The 13,212-nt window shown below is 38.6% G+C and overlaps 1 protein-coding gene across 3 annotated transcripts in view; it reads left to right on the top strand.

Moving 5' to 3' along the window:
- Positions 1-13,212, top strand: part of NFKB2 (nuclear factor kappa B subunit 2) — a 48,026-nt gene that overhangs the window by 14,612 nt on the left and 20,202 nt on the right. For all 3 annotated transcript variants that reach the window (XM_087932133.1, XM_026714494.2, XM_026714493.2), the window contains 6 exons: positions 1,223-1,327; positions 3,700-3,785; positions 7,793-7,931; positions 8,023-8,142; positions 8,706-8,891; positions 12,855-12,996. In XM_087932133.1, the coding sequence (XP_087788259.1) occupies positions 1,223-1,327; positions 3,700-3,785; positions 7,793-7,931; positions 8,023-8,142; positions 8,706-8,891; positions 12,855-12,996 (778 nt within the window). The remainder of the gene's footprint in view (positions 1-1,222; positions 1,328-3,699; positions 3,786-7,792; positions 7,932-8,022; positions 8,143-8,705; positions 8,892-12,854; positions 12,997-13,212) is intronic.

The raw sequence follows: 13,212 nt of genomic DNA, 5'->3' as shown, positions 1-13,212 counted from the left end.
GCTCTCTTTAAGATATTTAAGATATAAAATGCATATAACTTCCAGAAGCCCTCGCCCTTCCTTTTGTAGTCCTCGGATTCGTACAAAATAGAGGCAGAATTTTCAGTCTTGCCCAGTGATATCACTGATAAGAATCCTAGAGCTTTCAAGTGGTAGTACAGGTAGTCTTCGGTTAACTATAATAATTGAGTCTGGGAATTTCATCACTAAGTGACACAGTTGCAAAGTAAAATGAGAAGCAATAGGACATCTTCATCAGGAAAAAAGAGGATGCCTTGTAGTTCCTCTTCCTCCCACCCCCAGTCAGGTATTGCAGAATTTCTTTGCTAGAAGGAAATTAAAACTCTGTGACTTCCCTTTTTCTTCTTTCTAAACGAATTATTTTTGCAAGGTGAGTCATCTTGCATCTGTTTGTCTGAGTTAGCCACATTGCTGAAATGCAGTCTGAGAAGTCCATGTCTGAAATTAGCATATCCCCAGAGATAAAAGGTTCTTGGATTTGTTCCATCTCTTTTGAGGAATATTTGTATGCTGGAAAATAAATAATGCCACAAATGATGGCTTGTGACCATAAATCTTTCTCTTTCAGACCTTAAATGAAAAGTTCCTCTACCCTGATCTTCATATCAGAGCAGGGGTGGGTTTCTACCGGTTCTGTCCACCTCTGTAGAACCGGTTCTATGCTGATGTTTTTGCCCACCTACCCACCTGGGCTCTTACTTGATCTTTATTTCCTGATTTTTCAACTTCAGCTACAAAGGAGTCACAGCTGCAGCTAAAAAAACAAGAAAAGAGGGCTGTTTCAAAGGCTGCTTCTCTGCATGCAGCTTGCTGATGACGATTTACCGATTTACATGTGTGCGCTCCCAGCGTGCAGGGAAGCACATCATAAATTACCAAATCTCGTAAATCTCAAACCGATAGTTAACCCTGTTGGATCCCACCCCTGTATCAGAGTTCTAACATAAGAGTTTCATATTTTAAAATATTTTATTTAATTTTTTTTGAATTGGTAGAATTTTATTGCTTCCTTCAGAATGTCTCAGAACCTACTACAAATTGAAAGATCAACCTTTCCGCTCATGTTCTATATTTTTCACTGTTCATTAAAATTAGCCAAAATTGCAAGCCTTATGACGACTCCTTTATCTAGTACATTTTCATAGTTGTACAATCATTCCAGGAACAATTTTATACATCTCCAATTTTTTTTATTCAACAGAGTCTCCTGGAGCTTCCAACTTAAAAATATCTCGGATGGATAAGACTGCAGGCTCAGTGCGAGGTGGAGATGAAGTATATTTGCTGTGTGATAAAGTCCAGAAAGGTAAGTACCATGTCTAATCTGGCTTATTTTTGGCATTGTTCTTTCACTCCTGAAATGGATACAAAAGTTTTATTTTTAGAAACATGCATTTGATTTCCTTTGTCCTTGGGAATGAAATCCATTTCCAAAATGTACTAGACTTCAATAAAATATTTTTAGTAGAATTTGGGATTCCCTCCTTCCAGATTTGAAGACTGCATGATTTTACTTCTTTCATAGCAGTTTATCTTGATCTGGAATAGTAACTAACATGAACCAATTGTCTACTTTTTATTAATAAACATAATCCCAAATTTATTATATAATATAAAATAAATGATAAAAGCAGATTGAAGTCTACAACTATGATATAATAAAATAACTCTACTAAATATATAAAACAATGAAAAAAACTATAATATAATAAAACATTAAACCTGTGTAACAAGGCCAGCAAGAGGTATGGTAGTACAGATTCAGTAAAAGCAAGTACATAAGGCAATTTTACCAAAGGACTCCATTTCTGGACAATCTCAAAAACTACCACATTTAAAATACATTGTGATAACCCAGTCTGGACATTACCAGTCCAGAGGTATCTTGGTATTCATCATTAATTTGTTCCAGGAGGCATGATGAGGACTTAAAATGATGAATATGAAAAGACCACATGACTTAACACGTGACCCTTTATTTCAGCTGGGAAGGATTTCCTGTCTGTTCCTTTTACTGTGTCAATGACCTTCCCTCCATGGCCTGTCCACTCTCTGTGACTGTTTTTTATTTCCTATCACATCACGTTGATTACCACAAATACAATGGGTACAGGGACAATATTTTTGCTTCAAATTGTGTCAAGTATGAAATTCGATGAGTTTTTAAGCTGTCAAGTATTGAGGTACCACTGTATGTTGACAAATAGTTCCTTGCTAGCAACAGTCATTGTTACCAAATGAACTGGTGCAGGGGATAAAACAATTCTTGAAATGTAAGATAATTGTATCAGTTTGAAAAAGAAGTTCTTCAAATTGCACATTTGTTCCATTGGGGGAGGTACAATCTCATCTAGATTGTCATCAATATCCTTAAATTACTGTAGAAGATAATGACATGACTGATAATGACTTTTGACTTATCAAAATTTGATAATATTTGGGTCACCTTTTGCTGCCATCTAGTCTACATTTCTCTTAACTTGCATGATATGGAGCAGTATTTGCCAAACGGTGGGCCGGGGACCACTGGCAGTCCACAAGAAAATTTTGGTGGTCCACAGATCAATGTCACCCCCAAAGCATCCCCAAAGCAATTAATCCAGGCTGCGTGGGAGCACAAGGCTGCGACACCCACATGGCCTGCGGGAACACAAGGATTGCGTCGCTTGCATTGCGAACAAGACGAGGTAGTGAGGAGAGGGGGAAAGGATGCGGAGGGACTTGCCCACGCGCCTGGCCTGACCACGGGGCTGCTTCTTTCTGTTTCTTTCTTCCACTTTTGGCTGCATGCAAGGAAAGCAGCAAAAGTCTTTCTTTCTCTCCTCCAAACTCTGCCAGAAATGAGTCTTTGGGACCCTGCAAGGCATCCTGCTCCAAGACCTGTGCCATTCTAGCGGAGTTTGGGGGAGAGAAAGATTCTGCTGCTACTGCTGCTTTCCTTGCATGAAGCCAAAAGTCTCTCTCTCTCTCTCCCCACTCCTGAGAACGGAGCTGGAAATGGTATTCTGCGATCCCAAATAAAGAATGATTGATCGGTAGGAAAATTTTCCTGCAGCCTTTTTTGGGGGATTTTCCCAGCGTCTCTGCAGACAGAGACCCTGGGAAAATCCCCCAAAAAGTCTACAGGAAAATCCCACACCCCATTTCCCTACTGATCAATCGTTCTTTATTTGGGATTGCAGGATACCATCTCTCTCTCTCTCTCTCTTTCTCTGTCTCTCTGCTTCTGAGAATGGAGGTTAGGAATGTGTCTGCCTTGGAGGGTGTGTGGGTGTGTGAGGGACCTCTGTGTATTGTGTGTGTGTGAGAGAGAGAGAGAGAGAGAGAGAGCGCATCACCGCCAGCCCTCCAAGGTTAGATTGGATCTCTCTCTCTCTGTCCCCTACCAATGTCAGCAAGCCACCCTCACTCAAAATTCATATTAGTGGTCCGCGGGATTTAAAATTATGAGTTTGGTGGTCCCTGAGGTCCAAAAGGTTGGCGACCCCTGATATGGAGAAACACTATAAGAAGTCATCAACTACCTGATAGTATCTCACCCAATATCTTTTACATTTTTATGATTGACAATATATCATAAATTTATCGATATGGTAATATAATAATAATAATGGGACAAAGTGGGATTGGACTAAGTATTCATAGTCAAATGTTATCATTTTTTGCCTTTTCTGTTAGATGATATTGAGGTGCGTTTTTATGAAGATGATGAGAATGGTTGGCAGGCCTTTGGGGATTTCTCCCCCACAGATGTGCATAAACAGGTATTGATTACTTCAATCATGAGAACCAGTTTGTGTGATAGACTAAAGATGTATAAAAAATTTGTAGTGTGATTCTGTAGAGTAACGTTTTTGTATTGCAGTAGATCAAAGATATTTTATTTTATCTCATTCTAATCCTTATAAATATAAAGGCCAACATCCAATGGGGGAGCAAAGGAGTTTAGAAACTAACCACTGGCTTAAACACTGGTGTCATCAACAGAACTTCAGCTTTCTAGACCATAGTCAGCATTGCCTACATCAGGGGCGTCAAACTCAATTTCACTGAGGGCCGCATCAGGGTTGTGTTTGATCTTGGAGGACCAGGGGTAGGTGGGTATATGGCATGGTAAGAGTGGCCATGGTGGGCATGAAACAAGACCCATGCTAAGGCAGGACTTCCCCGACACCCTCTTTCCCACTCATTATAGTCTTCCTTCCTTCCTTCCCTTCCCTTCCCCTTCCCCTTCATTCTCCTTTCTTCTTCCTTCCCCTCTTTCCTTATTTTTCCATCCTTGCTCTCTTCCCACCTTCCTTTCTTTTTCTTTGTCTTTCCTCTTTCCCTTTCTCCTTTCTTCCTGTCCCTTCTTGCATGCTCAAATGCAAAAGGTGAAACATTTTTCCTTTTGTTTTGTTTTTAGTTTGTTTTGTTAGCCTTTGCCAGCGAAAACGGAACCCTGGGAGCTGCACGCAGCTGCCCCACATTCATTTTTGCCCACAACAGCCTCCTGTAGCTCTCTGCCGGACAAAACAGAGCTTGGTTTGTGTGTGCAGAGGCATTATGGGCTGATCCTTTGCTGTTTCCAGGGTGACCCCGCGGGCCAGATGTAAGCATCCTGAGGGCTGGATCCGGCCTACAGGCCTTGAGTTTGACACCTCTGACCTACATGAACCTCACAAGAACTGAAAAGGATATATTTGAAAAATGACTGGCTCATCTTATCAAAAGAGCTTTAAACTAAATTGAGGAAGGAGGGGACCAATCTTCACGACCTTTACAACCTAATTCCAAGGGAAATCCACTAGATAACCAATTACATAAGGAGGAACGGAATAAAGAGAAGAAATAAATTAAAAAAACAATGAAGTAGAGAGTGATGGAAATGATGGAAATTTCTGTTACAAAGTAGGAGATATAAGAAACATACCCAAGACCCACGAAGCTCAAACTTTAGAACATAAACAGGGTGAACTTTTTTTTGTAATCAAGGTTTTTTATTTAAATCTGCACATGCACAACAATACATTAACAGTGTGGCATCATTGCTTATTTTCAAGATTTCATTACTCTCTCCTAATGCCAACCACCATATCAGTTAAACATACCTAGTAATTTCATTATTTAATTCCCTCTCCAATTTGTTTTTTTTTTAATAAAAAATTATCATTTGGCAAGCAGTATGGTTCCAAGTTTCACATCTCACTACAAACATGACCATAGTTATCTATTCATTGTATTTATTAATTTCATATCACATTATCCTTATTAGTATTAAATATTAAATTTATCTTATCCAATTCCAATTCATATTATAACATTTCATTTTTCTTAGGATATTCTCATATCTTATTTTACAATATTATCTAAGATTCTCATCTTATTTCTATGTTCATTTCCCATATTACCTTTTTCTGTCACATTTGCAATTTTATCAATCCTTATTTTATTAATTCAAAATTGTCCTCTCGTTAATAATTCGAGTTAGCCACCTTCATTCTATCTTAATACCACTCTCCCTATTTATTATGTAATACAAATATATATATTTTTGTCTGATTCTGCATTACATTACATTTTCTCAATCACCTTATAAGACATCTATACATTACAAAAATATTAATCGAATCAATTAATTATAGCAACTGATTAATCTTTCCATAATGGTTCTCATTTCATTTCCCCCCTTTTTTCCCTTTCTAATCATCAATTAATATATAACGTTCCTATTATAAATTCCCAATTCCATATTTCATCAGGTTCCATGTCTAATATAGCAATCATCCTTTGATAGAAAAAGAGAAAGAGAAAAGAAAACAAAAAAAACCCATATCAGTTACATACTTATCTATTTTCAATACTTATTCTTATATATCACAACATATTACCTTGTGGAATCTCCTTCCCTGTCCTTTTTTTTCACCGATTATCTCTCGCTGTTTTAACAATGTAATTTCTTTTCATCCTTGTTTGCTTCCTATTTCTCTTTATTTTCTGGTCCTTTCTCTTAATTCCCTTTTTCCCCATTCTGATTCCCCTCCATTTCTCATTCCAATTATTAAGTTTATCTCCCTCCCTCTTTCAATTATTCTTTTGTACTTCCCTTTTCTGCTTTTTCCCTCCCCTTTTTTTCATTTTCTGAACCATTCTCCCTTTTGTCATCACATCAGACTGCAAATTTTTAATTTTAACTCCTTTCTCCCCTGCTTAAATAATTGTTGCTCCCTTTGTTCTTCAAAGCTGGCTTCTTCTTTGTTAAACTCCTCCCCCTCTGGTTTACTTTGTTGTTCTACAAGCTGAGTCGCCATTTCTAATTTCTGTAATACGTAATTGCACATTTCAAGTTTAATTTTCATCATTTTCCTTATATCTTGCAAATCCAATCTTAATTTAACAAATAAGTCCTCCATTATATCTTCTCCTTTTTTCCTTTTCTTTCCTCTTCTTTAATAGATGTATTCCTCTTCCTTAATAGATGTGTTCAATCCCAAAGTCCAGTATATTATTTCCATCAGTCTCTTTTAAGTTTATTTCCAACAATCAATGTTCTTAAGCCTTTGTTCCAGGTCTTCTAATTGGCCCTTTCCCAATTGTTTCCCACAGTCACCTGGTGGTTCTATGACAATATTTTCAAATATCTTTCTCTTTGTAATATTCTGATGTACCTTTCCATGATTTTTATTTTACTATAATGGAGTTTCTTTTACTTTCTTTTAAGTTCCAATGTCCAATTTACTAGAAAGACCAAGCACTTATTAAAGAGTCACTGAAATTTTTTCCTCTACCATCAGGTGGCACTCTTGAGTCTTTTCCACAATCCACTCATTATTTCTTTTCTTTTCAACACACTCAATTTCAGGATTTAGATATGCCCTTTAAGTGCCAATAGTCCAATCGTTGTCCAGTTTAATTTCTAAACCTTTGTTGTGTTCAAATATTTTCCTTTAAATTTTCTCCTCCAAGTTAATCCAATACAATAATTCAAGCCAATTTTATAAAATCCAATTTCCTTCTCACTTTCTCTGGTCACTGCTTCCACACACTTTCCTCCAAAATAGTCCTTTATTTTTTAATACCTGGGTACCTCAAAATCCATGTATTTTTCCTGGTTCACACTCCGCTTGCTGAGCGGAGAGCTCCAGCACAGTCTTTGTTTCTGGGACTGTTTTTCGTCTTCATGGTGGCCATTTTAGGACCACCACTGCAGCTTGCCTTTGGGAGGGTTTTTTCCTGTCAGGGAGGGGAGTTGCGGCTCCCCTCAATCCTCCAGGCGACTACCCTGATATCAATTGGGAGACAAACTTTGCAGCAAGTGAGAAATCAAACAGTTTCCTAACCGACAACTTTGTCATCCAAAAGGTAAAGGAGGGAATAGGGGAAAAATTATACTGGACCATTTTCTTACTAATAGAGAGAAGTGATAGAGGGAGTTGGTTGATGGAACCTTAGGCAAGAGTGTCCATATCATACTGGAATTCAGTATAATGCAAATACAAATAATAGAATGTAATCCAACCAGTGTCTTAAACTTTAAAAGAGCTGATTTTAACAAACCAAGAGAGAGACTAAGCAAAATTTCATGGATAATCCTAAAGGGGAAAACAGCTCCAGAACCATGGGAAACACTGAAAAAACATGATCATAAAAGCCCAGTCCAACATAATACCACTGAAAAAGAAAAACAAGAAATCAAAGAAGAAACCAGCAGGTGAACAGTTTGAGAGTTTATGTGCTTCAAGGGTACGTGACATATGTGATTGCACTAAACCCATGTCTTGTGTCCTTACAGTATGCCATTGTTTTCCGTACTCCGCCTTATCACAAGTCAAAAATAGATCGTCCAGTCACTGTGTTTCTTCAGTTGAAGCGCAAGCGAGGGGGTGATGTGAGTGACTCCAAGCAGTTTACATACTACCCAGTGGTAGAAGGTACAGGGCACTCCATGTGATGTGCTACTTTTGGTGTTTAACAGGGTGGCAGGGCACATAATTGATTATTCTTTTATATCTTTGGCTGCAGATAAGGAAGAAGTAGAAAGGAAGCGTAAGAAGATCTTACCCCAGTTCCCCCAGCACTTCGGTGGCGGTGCGCCTATGGGAGGTGCTGGCGGTGGAGCTGGTGGATTTGGTTCTAATGGAGGTAAATATTAATATTTGATAGGACTTTCTGGGTTTTAATTTTTTAATAGTCTGTTGCAATTTAACTTGAAATCAAAGGCTTTTTATTGTAGATGTGCAAAACACACATGATATTCAAATCATTTTGCACTTGAAACACTCTTTAATCTTGAACTTTTACAAAAGTGTTCTCATTCGATTCTGCTTTTCTGGTGTGTTCTAAACTCATGGTGAGGTTGGAAACTTAAATATGAACCTGCCGTGTACTGCAGCTGTCAAAAAAGCCAATACAATCCTAGGCGGCATTAACAGAGAGATAGAATCAAGATCAGATGGAAGTGTTCTCTGCTTTATACCAAGTCCAGTTTTGGTCTTCATGATACAATAATAGCTGAATAGTTGAGTGGTGATTATAGTTCCCTTATGAATTGTCATATATTGTGGCATTCAAAGCTTGCAAAAAAAGAGTTGACTTTTTAGGTAGTACTTGCAGCAACAACCAATATTATGAACAGTTAAAATGACTCTTTTTAGGCATGCATAGTCTAAATTGCATGGCCTTTTTTTTTTGTTCTGCTCTTCTAGCTGGTAGTCCCTGGCATTCTTCAGGATATAATCCATATAACAACAGCATCTACATATCTGGATCACATCCTATGGGCAACTATCAGGGTGGAAGAGGTATCCAAATGCCCAGAACTGCTAGAGTGGAAGATAGTGAACATCATCCTTCAGAAGATGGCAGTGATTATATTGAATTGCTGCAGCATGGTATGTCTGGGGAGATAAGTAAAAACTATTTTTTCTGTGGTTGGGAAGCATCCTCAATTTAGCTTTCATTGTTGAGATTACTAAAGGCCCAATCGTTTGTGACTCTAGGGGGTAGTCTCATCTCCATTTCTTAGTTGAGAGAGCTAGTGTTGTCTGTACACACTGCTGTGACCATGTGACCAGTGTGACTATATGTTGATGAGCATGGAATATACCTTCCCACCAAAGTGGTAACCATTCAATACCTTCCCACCAAAGTGGTAACCATTTATCTATTCACATTAGCATGCTTTCGAATTGTAGGTTGGCAGGAGTTGGGGCAAGTAACGGGAGCTCACCCTGTTGCACGGCACTCATGCCTCAAGCCTAGGCTGTCGGCTTAATTTGCTTAAATGGTCCGGACTCTTTCTCTACTCTACAGTCATAAACTCTACCGATTTATTGTAATTTATAATTGCATGTTTATTCTTTTAATAGTTATGAATTTTTGAGTTTCATCACGATATATAAATAAACATCTTCAGAATCTCAAAAGTAGCCCAAAGTTGTAAAATCTAACTTTGTATTCTGAGTTACTGAAATATATATATATATATAGTTCACATATCAAACTTCAGCATAAATACATTTATCTGTGCTAAACAATTGATACTTGTGATGAGAAATAAGTGCTGTTATTAGAAAGTGCTATTGAAGGTGTTGCTCACTTTCGCAAGACTGTCCTTTTCTTTTTGTTTTGGGTTATATGTAATTTTAAGTTATCAGATGGTTTTGGCTTTACATAGGTGAGCTCGGTTATTTATGAGGGTTTCATTAACTCAACGGAGATTTATAGTATATGTATACAAATGGTCCTTGAGATATGATTGTAATAGAGTCTGCCCATTATGGTTGCATGTTGAGAAGCTGTAAAGTGAAACCGCCTCCCTTAATGAGCTCACCCTCTCCTTTCCCTACTGCATCCCTAAATGAACATGAGGGTTGTTAAGCAGAGCACAAGGTCAGCTGCCCTGGGCCTCCCACCCCCTGGGGCACCTTGTGCTTCAATTTTTGCCCTTCGGGTCTCTGAAATCCTTCAGCTTCTTTCCCCTCCAGCGAGCAAGGCAGAGCAGGCTGGCTGGAATTTGCAACCGCTAGCAAGCAAGGATAGATTAGGCTGGCCGGAGTTAGCAACCTCTAGCAAGCAAATGCAGATCAGGCCAGCTGGAGCTTGCGAGCCTCCAGCTACCTTGCCACCCAAGGAATTGTAGAACTTCGCCTGTGCCAGTGCCGAGGGACACGCCCAACTTACACCTTTCTGATTTTTTTGCACCCAGCCCAATACAGGATAAGCTTTCTTATAGACCAGTGGTTCCCAACCTTTTTTGGGCCGTGCCCCACCTAAGTATCCCTAAAATCCTAATGTCCCCCCTGACATACAATTCTTACTATTCAAAAAGTGAACTTCTCGCACGGAGGAAGCCTAAAAGGCCACTAACTTGGTTTAAACAACGTTCCAAAGAACATGGCATCCGTGAAAGAGAAAAAAACAAAAGAAGGAAAGACAGCAGAAGTACCGAGGAACTTAAAAAATAATAGTATGAAGGGATATGAAAAAACTGCAAAGAAAGTTTCAAAGCATATAATAAAGAACTGACATGCATAAATACAAAGTAATTTTAATGAAAGGTTTTTCTGCAATACTTTGATCATATTAATTGCTATACATATTAAAATAAAGGTACCTAACAAATCCAAAATGCAATTTGAGTTCACCTCAAGCATCATATTTACAATGCAATCCTATACATGTCTACTCAGCAGTGCCATTGTCTTCAATGGGGCTTAGTCCCGGGAAAATATTATTATTGCAGCTTTAGTGTACTTAAGTTAGTGAGATGCTTGATGCCTGCCGCAGAGAGATTTTATATTAGACTCCAATTTAGTCAGCTTCACCTCAAGTGGAGGTGAATCCCACAGGCCTGGCATGGCCTACGGATGCGTGGCTCAGCCCCAGATTGCTCTGAGAGGAAAAGTCTTGTAAAACACAGCCTGGGAAAAAACACAGACTAAAAATAAATGTAAATCTAACGATTTCTTACTTAAACTTGGGTCCTGGTTCTATCTTCCCACAGAGCAGCTCTCCCTGCAACCACCCAGCAGCAAAGCCCATAGGAAAAGAGAGAGAGAGAGAGAGAGAGAGAGAGACTCTGCTATCCTGTGATCCTTAGTGGGAACACATCTGACTGGCTGGCAGTTGCTTCCTCCTCCCCACAGCTGGGGTATCCTTTTCAGACCAGGCCCTAGGAAATGCATTTAACAAAGACAACAATAGGTAAATGAAACACAGCTGTCCCATCACAAATCTATAAGAACAATTAGCAGGCTTTCAAAAATTCAGTTAATAGCTCATTTTTTTAATTGTCCCCATTAAAAATCAAATTCCCCCCACCCACCCCCAGATCCCATGTTGGGAAACACTGTTAGTCACATAGCAAAGCAGGTGTTATTCTCAAGGACCAGTAGGTTGCTCACTTTCAAGGAGGCTCCATAAACTCCTTAAAAATATTGCGGTATTGTGAGAATAGAGCTTGTTGCAAAATAGCGTGAGTTTAGCACGAATTGTGCTGGCATAGTGATTAGATCTACTGACTACACTAAGCCCTTATAAACAGAACACTGACACCGACATCCCCTAAACTCTGCTGAAGATGTTACCTAGCTTGGTAACAAAAGGTTCGGAAACAAACTCACAAACTTAAGGAATAAACCTTATCCTTCAGAATGCAGTATTGCAGGCTAACTCTGCCACTGCCAGGAGTTCGATCCTCATTGGATTAAGGTTGACTCAGCCTTCCATCCTTCTGAGGTTGGTGAAATGAGGACCCAGATTATTGGGTGCAGTATGCTGTCTAAATCACTTAGTGGTGTAAAGCACTATGAAGGGATAGTAATCGTTAAATGCTATTTATTACAAGGTTGGCTCCGTAAGAAAGTCTAATCTAACATAATATATGTGAACTCAGTTAATCTTTATTGATAATTCGTTTTTAAAAAAGGGATGTTCAAATACTAGAATCTGCTCCTAAACCAGAGGAAGAGAGTCAACTCTGAAGCTTTCTTTTTCTCTTATCTAATTCAAAACTTCTGTGATTTATATTCTGAAGGTAGTTTTTCCTCTGTGAAAAACTGTTTTTCCCCTGTGAAAACCACTACAGTTTTTTGGGGTAACATATTTGGTTTTCTCTCAAAGACTGGTACATCATCATGTTACATTGGAACTGTCGAGAATTCAAACTTTTATTTTCCAAACAATAAATGGGTATATAGAAATATAAAACATAGAGATCTAGTCATTCCTTTACATACCTTCCAAAGTTTTCTAGCTTTCGAACTTTCTCTTCCGTATAGGTAGTCCTTGACTTAATGACCACAGTTGAGCCCAGAATTACAGTTGTATCAGTCATTTAAGCAAGTCAGCATGTGGTTGTGCATTGGTGAATGCTGCAGTCATTAAGCAAATCCATTATTCACAAAGAATGCTTTTTGTGAGAAACTGGAAGTAAATGCTGGTTTCTGCAGTCATGTGACTAAAGGATGCTGCAAATGGCCATAAATGAAGGCTAGTTGTTGAGTGCCTAAAGTGTGATCATGAGATCTTGGGGGGTGGGGAACGTGTCACTCCTCAAATCTGCTGGCAAGCCCATGCTGTTGCCATAACCAACTGATCCTAGGATCAGGCATTTGGACGTGGACTTAGATCAAAGTAATTTACCCAATATTATGGTACCTAATTTGAAAAACAGGCACTCTGAGATTTTTCTCATTACATACTATCAGCACTGCAGTAAATTAGATATTCTCTTTTTTAAGAAAAAAAGGCATAAAAAGATGGAATTGTAGCAAAGAATTGAGTGATTGGGATGAAAATCTTTGTGCTTGCATTGCTTGTTTTAATAGTTTCCCATTCCTCATCTCATCTAGCTCAGGAATGCAGTTCCTGGATGCTAATGGTAGCTCGACGCAGTGCTCAGGCCCTTTTGGATTACGCAGTTACTGCTGACCCACGTATGTTGTTGGCTGTCCAAAGACACTTAGCTGCTTGTCAGGATGAAAATGGAGATACGTAAGTATATTTTGGAAAGATCAGAGTTCCTAATCTGAGATCATCTGCAGAGAATTAGTCTTCAAATTTCTTGGCACTATTTTAGTATTTTCTTCATTATGGAGATACTCTTTCAGTGCAAATTTATGTCAGCTCTGTGACTTAACTAAAGAACCTTACATGGAAAAGAATTCTGTAATCCCTGGTTCAGCATATTTTGTAAGAAACAAATTTTTC

Source organism: Pseudonaja textilis, chromosome 4 (assembly GCF_049901715.1).
Source record: "Pseudonaja textilis isolate UNSWEBS1 chromosome 4, rPseTex1.2, whole genome shotgun sequence".
NCBI classification, from domain to species: Eukaryota; Metazoa; Chordata; class Lepidosauria; order Squamata; family Elapidae; genus Pseudonaja; species Pseudonaja textilis.
Note: the sequence above shows the minus strand (reverse complement) of the source record. Positions and strands in the feature narration are given on the sequence as shown.